The sequence below is a fragment of the Dendronephthya gigantea genome, unplaced genomic scaffold (genome assembly GCF_004324835.1).
Source record: "Dendronephthya gigantea isolate DGI-Jeju-01 unplaced genomic scaffold, DenGig_1.0 000013F, whole genome shotgun sequence".
Lineage (NCBI taxonomy): Eukaryota > Metazoa > Cnidaria > Anthozoa > Malacalcyonacea > Nephtheidae > Dendronephthya > Dendronephthya gigantea.
Genome location: NW_021163023.1, coordinates 2,005,273 through 2,023,695, shown reverse-complemented (window position 1 = coordinate 2,023,695; position 18,423 = coordinate 2,005,273). Strand labels below are relative to the sequence as shown.

Here is an 18,423-nt window from a genome sequence, read left to right as displayed (position 1 = left end):
GTAGTAACACTGGATCAATAAGAGATGATCCTTACTGAACCTCTAGGAAGAACAGTTTAGAACGGATGGAGCTATCTCAGAATAAACGAAGTTAGTTTACACTTAGGCTTCCTCCTGTAATAATACTAGTTTAAAGGAGGATGTTCCTTACAGAATTTCTCGGAAAAACACGAGAATAGTAAATCGTTTGAGCACGCTATTCCCTCGAATATTATTGGAGGGTAAAATGCTGTTTCTTTAGGAGAAAAACGAGGGTTCAAACGAGGTTATATAACTTCACGTACCTTAAAAGAGTACGGCGAAAATCGTTCAGTATAAATTAAAAGAAACAAACATAATATATCACAATGTTAGAAAAATTATCTATAGACATGTATAGAAATACTCCTGTAGCTTCACATCTGTAACAACTATTGACATTTTGATGTCGATTTTCAAAACTTCCTACTTTACAACCTAAGAAACCTATTATTAAGAACCCGTGAAAATTCCATCCCATCATCGAGCCTCATGTAAAAGTATAGATGGACTAATCTCGATAAACCGATCTTGCTGTGACACGATTGGCCCTTCTTCATTGAACCACCCTCCCCCCGTCCGGATTTTGTGGTATCCCCCGAGGTTCAAAGCTAAAATCAGCAGCGCGTAAGTCTCTTACGGGGGGGCTATTGAAATGAAGATATTTTAAGACAGTTCCACAAACCTTGTGTCCTGCCCTACCTTTCCCGAATGTTCACAATTTATTGAACTTTAGTTGAGTAAACAGAATGCCAGAGCTATAGATTATAACAAATACATATAGTTTTACTTATGCATATAGGAAAGCGGTAAGTAAAATGGTTAAGAAGACCATATACTAAAGGTGTCGAACCTTTTGAGGGAGACCTCAGGAAAATTGAAATCATAAACAACACATGCATTGTGATTTTCACAAAAAAATATATTGATTACATACGAAACATATCGGATATTACCCTCAACGGTCTTTCTAACCAATTTACCAAATAAGATCTACCATCCTTTATGTTAAAGTAAATAAACCCTGTCCTTAAATACTATTCCCTACCTGCATTACGTAGTCCATACAGTTTAATGGTAAATTTTATAAGATCGTTGGTAAAAAATGGAAAGAGTGAAAAAACACACTAAGGAGGATTACATGCACAAAAAGCTTCATTTCAAATTATCAAGTACGATTATTTATGAAAGACAAGATGCATGAGACGAACTATTGTCCCTAAAACCAAAGCCTTGAACTTTTTCAGAGAAAAGTTTTTGTTTTTTTGACTATTTTTCACTGGTAAACAGTATCGTCGCGTGAATTTGATTGATTGCTTTTACAAGCAGATTAGTCTCTCCTGTTTGTGCTAGTTCGTTGCAAACATCTTTACCTCTCGTTCGCAATGATATGGTGACCTTCAGTTACCCTGGAGACAAGCAGGTTTTTATGCCTGGCGAGGCGATAGTTATGGCATTAGAAAGGGATAAAGCCAAATTCAAACAAACCATTACACACCTCTTCCAAGGAACCTCCAGCCATTTGTATCAATGCCTCGACGTATGCTATGTACAAAGACCCAACTAACGCGCGCATCCCATAACAATTGCTTATTAGCACATAGTAATATGCTTAACTACGAATGCAGCCTAACGCTGGATGCAAAAACAAGATTGAAAATAGCGTAAGCACTCCGTCTAACCTTTAGAATCTTTGAGGAGGTCCAAAATGTCCGGGTGGACCTGGCATTTGAGGCGGCGGGCCCATCGGAGGTCTGGAGGGCATCCCCATGGATTGGTTGTTCGGACCACGCCCCATGAGTGGCATCATATTGTGTGGTTGCTGCTGCATCATGTTTTGACCAGGCATGGGCATTGGGGGGAAGGCACCGGGTGGAGGGAGAGCCCCTGGGGGGCCATGGATTGGGTTCGGTGGCATTCCAGGAAGTCCGGGCGGCATGAGTGGGGACGGAAACGGCAGCGCACAAGGTGGGGCAACTGGTGCATTACTGGTTGGATTTGCAGAGGTGGGTGTACCCTGTGTCCTTGCCTTGTACCTTGGTAGGAGAGCAATGTGTTCTTCCTACATTAATGGAAATGTTTGCTATTAGAATATGCATTCGAGTTGAAAACTAGAGAATTAATTCAGTGCTGAATCAAAACACAAAGTCATAGTTATCAGCCTTAATTGTACATCATTGGGCCAAGAGGTGTGAAATAAAATTTGAAGAGATCAGAGTTAAGGAGCAGTGAATGTAGAACAGTGGTAGTTGAAATCTCCTGAAATTTAAGAGTGTTTAAAAAGCCAACCGAGCGAATGTCGACCTGGTTACCCTACCAGAGATATGTCTTCATCTGGATGTATAATTGTACTGGTTGCCCCAGTGCTTGGTACAGTTGCAGGTTTGGAGACAGGAACACCTGGTTTGTCTAAATTGGAATTATATTATGATTTATTATCAGAGTGCACGAAAATAACCATTAACGAGATGCGAACAGTTCATTAGGCAAAACTACCTTCATTTGACGAAGATGGTCGAGAGTTGGCAGATGTTGGTGGTGCTGAATATACCGTAGTGGGTTTACTGTTAGTGGTTAGTGGTTTGAAGTCTGCACCTACAGGACCACTGGATGAGCTGTTCTGAGGCGAGGAGACGTTCTGTAACCAAAAAATACAACACTAGTATGAAAATTCCATCTTTGCTTAAGAGGGGTTGAAGGATGCTAAAAATTCATACCCAAATTGGGTGGGTATCAATTTTGCAATCTTGGCTGATTGAGAGTGTGGAAATAGCTCCCTTTAACCACATAATTTTGGTGATAGGGCACTCTAGCCAAAAGAACTGGGGTGTATTGCATATGATGCAACATATATACACTACTGTAGACGCATGCTTAGTGGTGGAAGTCTGGTTTACCTGGGCTGATGGGAACAGAGGTTTGCTTCCAGGGGCTCCGGGTCGAACTCCTTGTGGCTGCATGCTAAAAAAATGAAGATGCAGAGAGGATGTTGAATGAGGTTATACGAAAGCAACACAAACTGTTGCAGCTTGTAAGAAAAGACATGATGATAATGATTCAACATACCCTCGGGGTGGAACCATGTTAGGAGGCATTGGTGGTCGACCAGGCATACCTAAGGTAAAAATACTTGAAACAAGATGGTAACCAAACGGTTTAAACATTTGAAGGCATTTTAATCAAAGACAGAATGCCTAAATCACACACATTGAACAGGGGGATTTGTCAAGGATGAACTATCCCTATGAAATGCTTCTGAGTGGTTCAAAAACTTCTAGGGGGCCACACCCCATGCACTGTTTCTTCCAACAGTTTTTCTGGCTGAGAGGGTAATTATTAACAATAAAAATTTGTTCAACTTTTTTTTTATTATGTACAACATGAAACAAGCAAGATTTATATTACTAACCTCCACCTTGAAATCTTTAAACAATATTTGAAGCATTCGGATTTGCGTAAGTCAAAACAGCTTTAGCATACAATTATTGTACTATGTAAACGGCCCTAAATTTGCCAGCTTGATTTTGCTCAAATTTGAATCATAAATCCGCACTCAAATATTCCAGCCAAACATCTTCTGACCTACATGACCACTTGTCATTTTAACCATCAGCCTGTGACCTAAAATCTTACCTGGCATAAGTGCTCTGGGAGCAAACCCTGGTGGGAAACCGGGTACAGGAAAACCGGGCATCATCGGTGGCATCATCGGCATCCCAGGTATCATGGGTGGTGCGCCCATCGGCATCATTCCGACAGGCGGAATTTGTGGTGTATCAGTCTTAGCTTTTTTTGATGTGCCACCCTCTGTAAAAATTATTCTTAGTAAGGCTATGAAATTGAGATGCAAATATGCAAAATATGAAGACATTTTTGGCATATCCCTATCATAGATTTCACAAATCTTAAACTCGCTATTTTTGTAGATCTCATCACCAAAACCTACCACTTTCATCATCATCATCTTCACCACCCTGCGACATTTGCGCAAGCTTCTGTCTTCTTTCCTTCACATCCTTCTCCGGGATACCTTCCATGCCGTAAATCTCTATTTCTGGATCGCCTCGGTTGGGCAGAGAGTTTGGTATGGCGCTGACATGTTCCTTGTGGACTTGCATGCAGTGAATGGCCAATCCTGGGCCAGTGTATAGCTTTTTATGGCAAATAAAGCACTTGAAATGCTTCGCTTTTTGGTGCTGGATAAGAACTTTCTCATCATCAAATTCCCTATTGCAATACCTTGGTATGAATTAAGGAGCGTTCAGTCAAAAAGCGGGCAGAAACAACAGAAAATTTAGTACAAAATTTGACAATTACAACGCAAATGCATTTTAATAACTAGGAAAGTCTTAGTGAAAGTGTACGAAGAATAGACATATATAGCCTTTCTTTAAAGCAAATGTTGCTAGACGAAGACAACCGATTTCCTAGGCAAGAAAAGCATCTGAACTCCACTTGAACATGTCATTTTTTAAAATAAAAAAATCACAAAGAGTCAAGGATCTTTCAATTTAGCACGTGTCGACAAAATAAACTGCCTCGTTTTGTTTTGTTCGAGGTTTTGTTGATATATAATATATATAGCCACTTCGTTTCAAAACATAAAAGACACTGAAAAGTGGTTTTATCGCTTAACTTATTTAAAAACAAGCATAACCTAACCACAGATGAATAAAAATATCGAGTTAGAGCGAAATGAAATGGAAAATTGTTCCACAACATTGTATTATTACTATGTAAAGTACTATTTTAGTATTGAAAGGAAAATATAGTACAGATATTTCAACTATTTTCTTCACATTTGGTCTTATATCACAGCAAACACACTTACAAATAACAAAAAATGAAGTCAAAACTTCTATACGACGACTTAACAAATAAAACTTCATAATACGAACTAAACATGCAAATTATTATAGCCGGTAGGTGACCGCCGTCGAAGCTAAAAAATCAGGGTAAATATGACGTTAATGAAAGGATACCAACACCAGGGCTTCATTGGCTTTTTCTTCTTTCTTCCCATGCTGTTATTTTGTCAAAAACAAGCAAGAAAAGCCAAAATTCAGCCGCAAACACGCACCACAATCGCTGCTACACGCTGACTGCCTTGTATTCGTCGAAGGAGTACCGAAGTCCCCGGATGAAAAAACTGACCTCAGATGCTAAACTGGAATATGCATAAACGCGTCGTCTCTACCATAAACGCGTCGAATATGACCATGGTCGTATTTGCCATTTTCCGGCGAATTTGACCATGGTCGTATTTGCCATTTTCCGGCGAATATGACCATGGTCGTATTTGCCATTTTCCAGCGAATATGACCATGGTCGTATTTGCCATTTTCCAGCGAATATGACCATGGTCGTATTTGCCATTTTCCGGCGAATATGACCATGGTCGTATTTGCCATTTTCCGGCGAATATGACCATGGTCGTATTTGCCGTTTTCCGGCGAATATGACCATGGTCGTATTTGCCATTTTCCGGCGAATATGACCATGGTCGTATTTGCCATTTTCCGGCGAATATGACCATGGTCGTATTTGCCATTTTCCGGCGAATATGACCATGGTCGTATTTGCCATTTTCCGGGGAATATGACCATGCTCGTATTTGCCATTTTCCGGCGAATATGACCATGGTCGTATTTGCCATTTTCCGGCGAATATGACCATGGTCGTATTTGCCATTTTCCGGCGAATATGACCATGGTCGTCATAGCTAATTTTAAATTTTTTTTTCACTGCACACGTGATTACAATAGTATAGTACCGGGTATAGTAGATAATATAATTGGTACTAATTGGAAATTGGTAATTTACAGATGGATGAGATGTAGGGGGTCTGCAGTACCTGTGTTTTCTGTATTTTGAAGTCCCTATTACTTGATTTCCAGCATTTTGGGGGGACAACTGCTAACAAATCCGTTTCAACAGAGTGAGTTCTGTTGAGAAATACCATTTACCACTGCTCATTTCTTAGTTTATCAACATCATCATTTCTTATTTTATCTTATTTTAATCTACACATTTATTTACAAATGTACAAATAACATATATCAATGTAATCACACCATCGACTGCATTTGAGCAATTTTATCATTATACAATTGATGATATGTGCTTGCGAGATAGTAAAATGCAGCTTCCACATTTTGGTTTTGTTTCTGAAAAAAAAAGCAAAAATTGGACTTGGGATGCCTTTGGAAAATGTTAGGATCTCTGGAATATTAGATGGTGTGTTCCTGGATGGGTGGGCACATGTTTTCATGGGTAATCCTACAATATGAAATGGGTTAGGCAGACTATTGTTATACTCACAGCTGAGGTTTCAAAGTATTCAAGACCGTGGGAACCAGCAAGTTCTTTGCCTTGCTTCATTGAGACAGCCCGGCGTTGTTTTAGATCTGTCTTGTTGGCGACAAGGACACCTGAGTAGAGTCATGCAATAGAACTATCATTTTTCAGGCAACTCAACAGGAGAACTCAAACTGATAGAGAAATGCAATAAGCTTACCAATCATTTTGTTCGTAGATTTTCGCTTCTGGCAAAGATCAATCCATTTGGCACAAGCATTAAATGACTGTTCATTGGTGACATCATATACTATCACTGCTAGATCAAGTGTATCCCACTAAAAATAATTAGATAATGTCAATCAGTGTTACTCTGTTTAGGAGCAAATGCTGGACAATATAATATAATACAATTTAGGTTTACAAAATAAACTAACCGACTGCTGCACCATGTCCTTAAAAATTTCCTGCCCACTTGAATCATAAAGATAAAATTCCTAGAGAAAAAGGTTCATTTTAATTTCCAAACAAGTTATTCAATGAGAACAGTATAAGGGAACATAAAATATCCATTTCCAAATCCTACCACACTATCATTGGTCTCAGGAATGTTTACGACTTTCGTATGAAGGTCAACTGCGGCAGTCTGTAAAAAAGCAAACAGTAGACTTTTGTTTTAATGATGTCAAAATTGAAACCCTGACTTTCACTGGCTTTTTAGTTTGGCAGATATGTGAACTATGCAACTTCTTTGGAAGGACCGTTACACCTGAAGTCTTCCACCTCCTTCCAAAGGGTTGCGTCAGTCTGCCTAGAATAACAACTTATCTACATTCTTATGCAAGACCTGAAGGCTAACCATCTTACCATGCTGTAATTCTTTGGAAACTGAGAGCCATCGCTACCAAATACTTGCACCAAAGCACTCTTTCCTACACTACATTCACCTACAAACCAAAGCATTCTTCATTTCCACAGAAGTATTTTATGGAAAAGATAGTGCCCTACATTAGGAATCCACCTATATCTTACAACCTAAACACCAGATCATAGTACTGTACTCATCAGAAATTTTTGTATAGTACATCAAATAGAATATTTGTTACCACAGTAACAGAAACATATAAATATATAAGACGATTTTTGGCAAAATGCCGCATATTTTAACATTTTCGACAGCAAGAGTGCATACGTACCGGCTATAACACATTTTGCACGCAGAATTACCATGATTTTTTCAACCAAAATACAGACGAATTCTCAAGAAATCTTTGTTTACTTTCTGGAAGAAACCTTCGCGAGCCTTCAATCGTGCGAACAAAATGTCGTCTTTTGTGGGGAACTTTATGTAAGCAATACGTGTGAAACGCGGCCTGTCACTGAGCTATAAATATACTGAGCTATGAATTACCTGCTCCGGCTCCTAACCATATATTGACCATTACAACAGCGTGGTTATCGACGTCAAAATATTTGACATCGTAACCAAAGCATAGTTATATTGTTCAATGTTTGTATATGAGCACCAAAAATGCTGGAAACTTTACATAGGACAAGCATTTGACCATTAAAACAGCGTGGTTATCCATGTCAAAATATTTGACATCATAACCAAAGCATAGTTATATTGTTCAATGTTTGTATATGAGCGCCAAACATGCTGGAAACTTTACATAGTATGATCAGTATCTATTATTTTCCAATAATCGTTAAATTGAGAGGCATTTGCGGCGATTTCAGAGACCTACTGTATATTTCAAAATTTTCCCGGTCTCTCCTAGCAGGCGCGCAGTTCCGAGCCCCGGCAACAAAAAACGCTCCGCGGTCCCTGACTTGAAAAGTATAAATCAGGCGTTGGTAGTTTCAAAGGAACAGAACAATTTATTCTATGTAAAGGTATATACAACCCCAAAAAACTCATACTAATATGAAAGATGCAAATCTCAGTTGTCAAATCTCGCTTGCAATCATTTCGATGCAGGTTTTTCTCGAGACAGCATAGGTAGAATTGTTTTATGTTTTTTTAGAAGTATGTGCTTCCAGTTACGAAGACAGCAAAAGATATGTTCGGAGACTTGACCATTGCACAAATGCTGGTCCATTTGATAACAAACGTCCCAAAGCATCGTATAACGAGTACTATCTGTACCTCTGCCTTGAAAGCGCTACTTGTGAGCTTTAACAAGCGAGGAAAAGACGCTTTCTTTATTAGCTAGTAGTTTCTCTGGAGCGTCCCACTCAATCAGACGACCTTGATCTAAGACCATAATACGATCGGAATCCAGAATGGTGTCAATACGATGCGCTATGGTGAGAATGGTGAATTCCTTGAACGCACTGCGCACAACCTCTTGAATCAACTTGTCCGTTTCCAAGTCGACATTTGCCGTCGCTTCGTCCATCACCAGAACCCGGGACTTCACTAGAAGTGCGCGCGCCAGACAAAACAATTGCCGTTGACCAACACTGAGGTTCTCACCACCTTGAAACAAGAGCAAAGAATTAAGATTCTTCTTTTTAAGATTAGGATTGGAAGGTAATTTACGGATTGGATTAGATCGAGATTAGGCTCAGAATCAAACTCTAAATTCGGTAATAATTTCATTTCCAGAATCCATGAATATAATCCTAACTTTTAATCCTAAACCTGACCCTAATCCTAAACCTACGCAACTACTTAAACTAAAGGATTAGAATCAAGGATTATATTCGTGGATTCTGGACATGAAATTATTCCTCCACCTTCGACGATGACTCCTTCCAGTCCTCCGGATAAGGCCGCGATGGCATTCTTCAGTTGCGCTACTTCAAGTACGTGCCATAGCGCGTCATCTTCGTGGACTCCTCGCGGGTCGAGGTTAAACCGCACTGTGCCTTGGAACAATATCGGATCCTGCGGAATGATGGCCAAGCGAGAACGCAGAGCTCGCAAAGACATCTGGGATATATCTATACCGTCGATAATAATATGACCTTCAAAATGCTCCAACATTCTGAAAAGGCCCAGTGTGACTGTTGATTTACCGCTGCCAGTACGACCACAGACCCCAATCTTTTCACCTGCCTTTATGTCCACTGAAACGTCCTTGATCGCCGGGGGCAACTCGTGGGCGTAGGCCAGGGTTAAATCTCTTAAACCGATCTCACCTTAACAAGAAAGAACATGTCATCAATTTATAAACCTCAGAGCGAGCTATCCATTACAAATAAGAACGTTAATCCTGTAGTTTAACCGGATAAGAAGAATGATTCGCATTAGTTTAGTTTAGGTTTCCTCCTGTAGTAACACTGGATCAATAAGAGATGATCCTTATTGGATCTCTGGGAAGAACAGTATAGAACAAATTGTTCACAAACCTTTTTCTGGCCACTTCTCACCCGGTTTGATGTCGGCGTCTTTCGGCGAAGGTTCGTTATCAATGTTTGAATAATGATCAACACGTTCGACTGCGTTCATATTCATCTCAATCTCAGTCGCCATGCGCACAACCCAGTTAAACACCTGGGCCACAGCAAGTGCATACGTGAGAGCAAGGCCAACCAATCCTGGGCTGATGGTACCGCTGAGAGCCGCGGCGACCGAGGAAACGGCTGCAAGGAACACAATCATCGCACCGCCATAGTCCAAACGCAACCCAAGCCAACGGTGCGACATTTGTGTGAAGATAAACGCGACGTTGTTTTTGTCGATTGCTTTCTTGATCTGGTGTTGGAAGCGTTCTTGTGAGCGGTACGCACGGATCGTAGAAAGACCTCCTAAGGTCTCGGAGAGTTGAGCGTAGATTGGAGATTTACTGATGCTGTCCAGACGCTGAAGCTCACGAGTACTCCGTCTGAAATAATTTAGAAAGAAATCGTGATGGTGCAAGCCTGACATATGAAGGAATTAATCTAGTCAGTAATTCCTTCATTCTCCCTTCACTTCACTTCAGAACTCACCCCCTTCCTTTTTCCCCTTCCTCATCTTACTCAGCACCTACCTCCCACATCATCAATATATCTTATCCCCCTTCCTTGGCTCAACACCCACACTTCCTCGTTCTCCCACCTTTCTTCACCTCTGCACCCTCTCCCCTTTCTTTTTTGTCCTTACCTCAGCACCCACCCCCCTCGCTTTCCCTCTCTTCCCTGCCTTGGTTATGTTAGTATTAGCGCAAATTTACCTGATGAATCGTTGAACGTAGTAGTAGATGATAATAAACGGCAAGACGACGATTAAAAAATACGGAGTGACTGCTGCTTGGACGACGAGAGCGGCTGTTGCACCCAACATCGTGTTGATAAAGTTTTGAGTTACCACTAAAAGAAAATACTAGCTTTAGAAAATCTGGGGAATGAAGTAAAGGCGTTCAAAATATTCAGCAAAATCTAATTGTAGAACAAGTGTTTTTCAATAATTTCACTGTAAGCGAATATACGGAACATCGTGTAAGAGATATGATTTGAGCGAGAACTATGTTTTAATGCTGTGTCTAGTCTGGTAATTGTTATTATAATGTTTGCACCTCATTCTGTCTAATGAGGAGTAGTAACCTCCTTAGATATGAACGAGAATGAACAACATACTTGGGAGATTGCTATCAATTGCTGTCGTATCCGAAGACATTCGGTTCAGAACTCGGCCAATTGGCGTTGTATCAAAAAACCTCATCGGTGCTCGGACTATACGTCTGAGCATGCGCACGTGCAGTAATTTCGCACCCCGTAGACAACACAGCGCAATGGAGATTGATTTAAAGAACGTCAAGACGACCGCAGCTATGGATAGCCCGGTATATCCAACCAGGTAGTAATCTACATCATGATCGGCTGAGGTGTTGCCAACGGGTCTGTCTGAAGACCAGATCGAGAGCCACCAGTCTGCACCAACAATACCACCTAAAGAGGATATAATATTTCATGAAGATCAACACTTTTAATTTCTTGCTCTCAAAATAACGGTTTCACTTACCCTGGGCGACGACGGCTAAGACAAGGGCAATCACGACGTAGAGGTAGCCACAAGCCTTGGCATAGCTGAGGTACACACGCAAAGCGACAGCGCCTTTTTCTCGTTCCTCTTTCGTTATAAGTTTTCCTTTCTCATCAGCTTGCTCGTTCTCTTCAGCCTCCTTGATCTCCTCCGCCACCGTATGTCTACGATCCCTGACAACCTCTGGTTCCTCCTCTTCCTGAAGAAAATATCCTACAAGTCACATTCTTTGTACCTCACTGTATCTACCTGTACTCTTCCGCTCCTTCCTGTACCTCGCTGAACCTATCTATACCTATACGCACCAATATCTTCATACCTGTACCTCACTGTAACCATTTATACCTACTTCTTCCCATTTGTACCTAATTGAACCTCCTTGTACCCACTTGTACCTCATCGGTCCTATCTGTACCCATTTGTATCTTCCAGTTCCTATCTGTACCCATTTGTACCTCATTGTTCCTACTCGTACCTATTTGTACCTTACTGTATCAAATTGTGCTCAACTGTAGCTTTCTGCACCTACCTGAACATGCTGTTCTCGTTCAATGGATTGCTGGCGCGTGATGGTCAGCGCATTCCTCACGTTGTTAAGTTTCGTGTTCTGGACCTCTTTGAAGGTACTGCAAATAACAGCACAACCGTCCTTCATTACAATGACATTATCTGCTTTGGGGAGATACTGCAGTTGATGCGTCACCAGAACCACGGTGCGGCCCCGCTTGACAAGCATGTTCATGATCGCCTGCTCAAACACGTGCTGACCCACGTGCGCATCGAGCGCTGAAAGAGGGTCGTCAAACATGACGAAATTTGCGCCGGAGTAAACAGCTCTAGCCAGACTAATGCGTTGCTTTTGACCACCGCTGAGGTTAATCCCTTTCTCACCGATCTCTGTTTCATCGCCTGAAAAGGGAAACATTTTAGTTAACTTTTCTAAATGCCGTGCTTACAAATATGAGGGAATGAGGTAGAGTTAGGCTAAGGCACCAATGCACCATATAGGTTATGGGCAGGTGTATCTATGAGCATAACATTGGAGATTGAAATCAATCAAATGTTTTACGTCCTGAGTGCTATTCACGTACCTGCTGGCAATATTTCCAAATCACTCTTCAGAGCACATGCTTGCAGGATGGCATCGTAGCGCTCACGAATGAAGGGTTGCCCGAAAAGAATATTGTTCTTCACAGTATCATTCAAGAGCCAGGCTTTCTGGGCTGCATACGCCACCGTGACGTCGTCAGCCCACAGGACTTGCCCACCTACCGGCGTCATCTCACCCAATAGAGCATTCACCTAAATAAGATAGAGTATGGTCAAAAGAGAAACTGCTTAACCAATTTACGAAAACCACGAATAAGGAGTAGTTTAGTTTTGTACCAAAGAAGATTTTCCACTGCCAACGGGTCCCACAATCATTGTTAGTTTTCCCTTAGGAACATTTACATCAACGTTGGCTATCGTTGGCTCGTCTGCCTCAGGATCCCAGGAGAAGCTTGCCTCGTTAATAACAACGGCAATCCGAGGTGGAATACAGAAATCTGGATCGGTACGTGAGGGTGCCTTGGCATCGTTTTCCTTCGTCTTCGAGGATTCGTCTTTGGAGAACTTTACACTGACTTCGATGGTTGGACTGCCTGGTTGTGAAGCATTGAATAAACTGAGCATTGCATGAAAAAGTAACATATCTAACACGCTAAGGCCTGGTTTGTACCATCAAAGTTTTCTGTAATCATATAGTAGTGTATTTGTTTAGAGGAACTAAACAACTGTACTCAACAGCGGCCTATTTCTCTCTGACATTCCTTAGATGTACTGTACCTAGAGTATCTTGAACTGGCAGCTTTGGAAAACTTGACAGGTGTTATAAAAGCCTTGATAATGTAAGCAGTCAAAGACTCGATGATTTTATCAAGCACAACTAACCCGCATCGGGGATGAAAAACATTGCTGTAACACCTTAAAGTTTGTGAATAAAAGCAACCATAGCACACATATGTACATATGCACTAACATACTGTATTCATACATCCCTTTTCAGATCGGCATTGGTGTGACAGACTTGCAGCTAAAATTACCTGGCGATGGCTTTGGCTCGTTCTTCGTGGGTTTCGTCAGCGGCGCCATCTTGAACTCCTCAGGTCCAGGATTCTCTTCACCTTCTTCAACAACACAGACGGGTGCCTCGTCTCGGAGATGACTGATCTCAGGAGCAAGGAGGAAGGGAAGCAGACGCTTTGTACTCACGCGAGCGTTCACCACTGTCCGTACCAAAAGCGGGACAAGAAACAGCGGCACCTTCATGCATTTAAAGAAGAAAAAAGTTCGATGAAGTTGTTGGCTGCCGATGCATCAAAATGCACCTACTTTGGGATTGTATTTTGTCTAGAGCATGCCTTGGTATTTTACGTTATAGCAAGAACAGAGAGCATGAGTGTTGGTAAATTATATGGTAAGCGCAATTTCTGTGGCAGCTTCAACTGATCGAAGTCAGGGTTGGCATTCGTTTGAGACCATGCAATACTTCACTATCTGTTGCAAATGATTTTCGCCATATTGATAATTGTCCAAAGGTTCTCTTAACCGCTTTCATCCCTCTACTACTAGCCCTTAGGCAATAACTACAGAGCCGCAACCATTTTCGAAGAGCTGTTTTGGACCTTGTTTCTTTCACTTTAATATCAACGCTATAATCAACTAGCAATAGAGTCCCAATAATGGTTGGCTAGCGCTGTGCTGGACTACCAGCCATTGAGACAAAGTTGGACTAACTTGGAAATGGAGAAAATTGTTGATGAAATGATTGAAATATTTGCCTACCTTCATCAGGTTTATCAGAGCTAGCGAAGCAAACGCTTTTGATGCCGTCAACTCCTTACCAGATACCTTCACGTAACTCACAAACATTACAAGAGCCACGATAGTCGTTGTGCAAGTCGTTACGAAGCTCGTCAAGCCGTTCAGAAGAGCACTTTTCAGTTTGACTGAGATTTCACGGCGGCGAATTCCTTCAATGAGCTCGCAGAAGAATCCCTCCCAGGCGTAGAGCTTCAGTAGTTTCATTCCTTGTAGCATTTCGTTTGAGTTCTTTAAACGTTCGTCGCTGATACCTTTAGTAAGCAGAGTATTCATCCAGTGATATTAGATATATTACAGTCAGAGTCGTTGAGAGGGGATGGGGGCACTGGTAATTAGGTAGGGGGACCTACCTGCTTTTAGGGGGTGGGCTGTTTGAGTGGGGGAAGAGACATTAGAGAAAGGTGCTGGGTGCAACTAGAGATGGTAAGACTGTTAGAGAGGGAGTGGTAGGCTATTGGAGAAAGGGAGGCCTATTGGAAAAGGGGAGGCCATTTGGAAAGGCAGTGGTAGACAATTGAAAACAAGAGCTATAAAGAGAAACTATCATCTTATTACTTCACTCCCTTCCATACCATGCTCTCTGTTGAATTCAGAATATTTGCTACCAAATAGTATACAGTCAAAATTTTCACACTATACCTAAGCCAATCTTTTGGAATTTCCCCATTTTAGCAGCTAAAACATAGTTTATTGGAATGAGAATCAACAGCACAATAAAGCCAAGAAATGCAGCGACTCCAAGTTCGTTGACGACAAAAGCTAGTGCCAAGACCAGCTTCAGTGGTGCGGCCCAAATATTATGCAGGAAGGTCATTGACAATGCAATGTTTTGAGTATCAGTTGATATATGATTCACAATTTGTCCTGAATCCATTTTGCCCCCAGAAATGGTGAAACTTGAAAGATTTAAGCCTTTGTTGTAAATCATCACCTGCAAATACAAAATCTTAGTGGGCACTTTTAAAAAGGAGAGAATAAGAATTTTCTTATGCTTGCACCCCTTCTGAGCACTGGGTCATAGGCTCTGGATATTTTGCCCCCTATTGCCAGTCATCATCCCAGAACATGCATAATTCTATCAGTTTTAACATGTTTTGCACTCAAAGTGCTACTTAATAGCCTAGGATCTAAGTTTCAATGTGTCATTGCTTTCATTCAAACAAATAGTTGCTAATATGATCTTAAGAATTTTTAGCTGATAAAGACTCAAATTATTTTTTTACCTGTAAAGATGCCCTCAAATTCATTGAATAACGTAGGGCATTATAGAAATAGTACTGTATGAAAGTACTTGATGCTATGTTTCCCACCAAAATCACAACAGAGAGAACAAAACCATTGCTGAAAAAATCCGAAATTGACATGTGTAAATTGTCTTCATTTGGAGGCTTCACTTCTTCGCCATTTGACTTCAAAGTCCTTTCAACATAAGCGACAATCTGCTTCAAACATAAAGGACCAATAAAACTAAGTAGATCTCCAATCAGACGACAGGTTGCAGCAGTTAAAATGATTTTTCGATATGTTAAAAAGAAGGCAAGCCATATTGATGGTGTGGTCTGTTTCTTAGCAGCACGGACCTTTTCCGCCTCCCAGACTTTCATGAAATGCTTGTGGTTATGGTCGGCCTTATCAACCGATGGCAGATCACCAAGATCCTCCGGTTCAAGTGGACGACTGTTGCCGAGTTTCAGCATATCGTACATCCACGAGAAAGTACACCTGGATAAAAAGTTCGAAAAGTCATGGACAAACTTAATCTTTCCTTCTTGAAAATTCCTGCAAGAATCCTCCTCCATTTCGCTTGCATTAGCCCTGCTCCATGCAGAACCTCTGGACCTCTGTGGAAGATGTGAAAAAATAACTCTCCGTTCAATAATGAGCAAAAGTATGTAAAAGAGAAGTATAAGAAGATTTGTGGACAGACGTATATCATACGGTCCTTCAGCTTGGTATAATTGCACGAATTTTACAGCCCACATAATCACGCTACTCAGCCAATACAAGATGATAATTGATAGCTTCTTCACTGGCGATTCATGGCTGACCTCAACAATATCATAGTACACGGTAACGATGATTAGGCAGACAAGTGCGAGTATATTTGGTAGGTAAAGATGCAAAGGTGTTGTGGAGATCTGTTGTTGATACATGAAACCTTCGCCGATCTTCGCCAGGTACGACAGAGCCAGTAGAATCGTTAGCATCCATCTCAGCGAGTGATGTTTAAATCTCACGCAGGACTGGCCGAAAACTTCAGATTTTCCTCGCAAAATGAGGACCAGAGCTGGAATCAATACGAACAAGACTATTGCAGTAGGAATTAAGAATAGTGTGTCCACAAAACAGCTTGTAAGCACGCCATTTTCACGGACTTTTATGCCACTCCCGGAGCACCAAGTAACCGCCATGATGCTTGTTGTTTGTCAAAGGATTACACTCATTTTCAAATTTAGGCGTCTTCAAAAAAGCCGCACAGATGTTGTAATATTAGTAATATGACCTTACGAAAATAATTATCTCTGTATAAACATAAAAACAACGGAAAACATGTGCCTTGAGTTTTATCAAAATAGATTATAAAGAGTAAAACTGATTATAAAGAGTTTTTTATACATCATATTCTTTAGTGATATTGGTCTAGCACTACAATTTGCATGTAATGGACACCCACTGTAAAAAAAATGAAAGGAATTTTATAATGGTTACAATTTTCATTCATTAATTATCCTGCAGGTGCTTGCAAACATGTTTGAAAGATGCAACGAAAAGTTGAAAACCTGTTGAAAATTTTTTCACGTCGACATTTATGGCGTGGCGGATATCACATCAATATTTATGGCATGGCAGTTTAATGTTTAATTTACAGTGAAATAATCAAACGAAACAGAGAATATTTGATATTTTGCAATGTTTTAATTTTTGGTGTGTATAAACCTAATGTTTCAATTTCCCAGAATTTGTAGCAATTTTACGATAATTTATTGGTAATGTAGCAATTTTTTGGGAAAAGTCTGCAGCAGATTTTGATATTGATAAGGTTCTTTGCCTAAAGTTCAAATATTTCAGAAAATTAAATCATACATCACATGGTGATACTGGAGGGAAAAAATGGTAACAGAATACGGTTTTAAAAAATATTGTTATTTGACTCTTGAGGTTTCAACTTTCAATGACATTTGTTTATAATTATACCTTCGTCGCATGGCAACGCACGTTCAGACATTCCAAATAACAAAACTACAAGAGGACAACTTGACATCGAAATGGCGATATATTTGCCTCCCATCTCTCGAAAAAAGAAAGTCGAAAGAGCGGTAATGTAAGTGGAATATATATCTTTTCAGATCATCGGTATTTCATTTTGTACTACGGGTAATGAACTCCCAGCGAGTGTTATAAATTTGTTTGTATTAACTATGCGGGGTCCATAATCATTTGATCTGGGTCACAGTTTTTGAAAGCTTTTCTTAATCTTTCACTGCAGTATCCTAATAGGATTGAATGTGTCTGGAAAATGTGCAGAATTTATTCTCAATCCTTGATTCTTATCCAAATATAGAAGTGTGTTCTGCTTTTAACTTTTAGCAACAGCAAGGCAAAGCTGTTTAGTGCAGACATTAGAGATCCCACCACATCTACCCAGTCAATATACCAGCAAGATTTTCTCAAACACACAACACCACCTGCAGAGTTGCGCATCACATCACCAGGACGACGCAACAAACCGCAGCCAACTTCTGTGACTTTTAACTGGAAAAACTCCAGGTCCTTGTGCGAGCCTGTTTGCTGTGTGGCGACAGAGTCTGTCAGGACTAAACAGGCAGAGTGGTGGCCGAACAAAATACCCAAAGATGAAAAACCACATCCCAGCTATTCTTTGGACTCCACCTCTCGTTCAGACTATAAACCTATTGACATTGCAGAATATGTAAAAATGTGTCAGAAGCAGACAAAGCAATTGATAGAAACCAGAAAAGCACAAGCAACTGGCCGAGAAAAGATCTCTTATGAACATAAGTACAACTCAAGGTTACCAAAGAACCAGCCTGATCGAGGCAAATTGCATGGAAGTTTTATTAATGGTGAAATTTTTACATAAAAGTGCAGTTATATAGATTTCGGTTGAATGAAAATGATAATGTATGTAAATGGAATAAAATATTTGTAGATCTTTTTAAAAAAACAATCTGTGTTGGTGACAGTAATCCTCTTGCTTCTGGATATGTGGGTGCATTGCCAATAATAGGCACATGATTCATCTCATGCAA

The 18,423-nt window shown here is 40.6% G+C and overlaps 4 protein-coding genes across 5 annotated transcripts; 1 reads left to right on the top strand and 3 right to left on the bottom strand.

The window, feature by feature from the left end:
• Nucleotides 1-335: 335 nt before the first annotated feature.
• Nucleotides 336-5,142, bottom strand: LOC114519552 (BUB3-interacting and GLEBS motif-containing protein ZNF207-like). Of its 2 annotated transcripts, XM_028539703.1 has the most exons (9): nucleotides 5,001-5,142; nucleotides 3,965-4,257; nucleotides 3,652-3,825; nucleotides 3,085-3,133; nucleotides 2,916-2,979; nucleotides 2,515-2,656; nucleotides 2,336-2,427; nucleotides 1,701-2,080; nucleotides 336-776 (listed from the first exon to the last, which is right to left on the bottom strand). In XM_028539703.1, exons 1-8 carry the CDS (start codon nucleotides 5,039-5,041, stop codon nucleotides 1,703-1,705), a joined length of 1,233 nt encoding a protein of 410 aa, XP_028395504.1. In that variant the 5' UTR covers nucleotides 5,042-5,142; the 3' UTR covers nucleotides 336-776; nucleotides 1,701-1,702. The 2 variants fall into 2 exon arrangements, with proteins under 2 accessions (XP_028395504.1, XP_028395503.1); XM_028539702.1 differs by having other exon boundaries at nucleotides 336-2,080.
• A 678-nt stretch (nucleotides 5,143-5,820) lies between these two features.
• LOC114519561 (intraflagellar transport protein 27 homolog) lies at nucleotides 5,821-7,617 on the bottom strand. Its single transcript, XM_028539711.1, has 7 exons — nucleotides 7,512-7,617; nucleotides 7,183-7,262; nucleotides 6,902-6,961; nucleotides 6,753-6,812; nucleotides 6,536-6,653; nucleotides 6,340-6,449; nucleotides 5,821-6,185 (listed from the first exon to the last, which is right to left on the bottom strand). The coding sequence occupies exons 1-7, from the start codon at nucleotides 7,543-7,545 to the stop codon at nucleotides 6,087-6,089; spliced, it is 561 nt and encodes a 186-aa protein (XP_028395512.1). The 5' UTR covers nucleotides 7,546-7,617; the 3' UTR covers nucleotides 5,821-6,086.
• Nucleotides 7,618-8,201: 584 nt separating this feature from the next.
• Nucleotides 8,202-17,384, bottom strand: LOC114519348 (ATP-binding cassette sub-family C member 9-like). The gene is made up of 13 exons (XM_028539470.1): nucleotides 15,376-17,384; nucleotides 14,792-15,083; nucleotides 14,114-14,403; nucleotides 13,372-13,591; nucleotides 12,674-12,930; nucleotides 12,379-12,589; nucleotides 11,817-12,196; nucleotides 11,267-11,486; nucleotides 10,882-11,193; nucleotides 10,479-10,614; nucleotides 9,673-10,148; nucleotides 9,058-9,462; nucleotides 8,202-8,797 (listed from the first exon to the last, which is right to left on the bottom strand). Exons 1-13 carry the CDS (start codon nucleotides 16,561-16,563, stop codon nucleotides 8,481-8,483), a joined length of 4,704 nt encoding a protein of 1,567 aa, XP_028395271.1. The 5' UTR covers nucleotides 16,564-17,384; the 3' UTR covers nucleotides 8,202-8,480.
• LOC114519350 (uncharacterized protein C2orf73 homolog) lies at nucleotides 17,335-18,273 on the top strand. The gene is made up of 2 exons (XM_028539472.1): nucleotides 17,335-17,474; nucleotides 17,741-18,273. The coding sequence occupies exons 1-2, from the start codon at nucleotides 17,419-17,421 to the stop codon at nucleotides 18,252-18,254; spliced, it is 570 nt and encodes a 189-aa protein (XP_028395273.1). The 5' UTR covers nucleotides 17,335-17,418; the 3' UTR covers nucleotides 18,255-18,273.
• Nucleotides 18,274-18,423: the final 150 nt, after the last annotated feature.

Coding starts and splice junctions, on each gene's coding strand:
- LOC114519552 (XM_028539702.1), bottom strand. CDS start 5,041: ATGGGAAGAAAGAAGAAAAAGCCAATGAAGCCCTGGTGTTG. Junction 3,826..3,964: donor AGATGATGATGATGAAAGTG/GTAGGTTTTGGT, acceptor TAATTTTTACAG/AGGGTGGCACATCAAAAAAA. Junction 3,134..3,651: donor TCCCAGAGCACTTATGCCAG/GTAAGATTTTAG, acceptor TTTTTACCTTAG/GTATGCCTGGTCGACCACCA.
- LOC114519561 (XM_028539711.1), bottom strand. CDS start 7,545: ATGGTAATTCTGCGTGCAAAATGTGTTATAGCCG. Junction 6,654..6,752: donor AGGACATGGTGCAGCAGTCG/GTTAGTTTATTT, acceptor AATTATTTTTAG/TGGGATACACTTGATCTAGC. Junction 6,186..6,339: donor AATACTTTGAAACCTCAGCT/GTGAGTATAACA, acceptor TTTTTTTTTCAG/AAACAAAACCAAAATGTGGA.
- LOC114519348 (XM_028539470.1), bottom strand. CDS start 16,563: ATGGCGGTTACTTGGTGCTCCGGGAGTGGCATAAAAGTCCGTGAAAAT. Junction 12,197..12,378: donor TTTGGAAATATTGCCAGCAG/GTACGTGAATAG, acceptor TTCCCTTTTCAG/GCGATGAAACAGAGATCGGT. Junction 11,194..11,266: donor CTTAGCCGTCGTCGCCCAGG/GTAAGTGAAACC, acceptor TATCCTCTTTAG/GTGGTATTGTTGGTGCAGAC.
- LOC114519350 (XM_028539472.1), top strand. CDS start 17,419: ATGGCGATATATTTGCCTCCCATCTCTCGAAAAAAGAAAGTCGAAAGA. Junction 17,475..17,740: donor AAAGTCGAAAGAGCGGTAAT/GTAAGTGGAATA, acceptor TTTAACTTTTAG/CAACAGCAAGGCAAAGCTGT.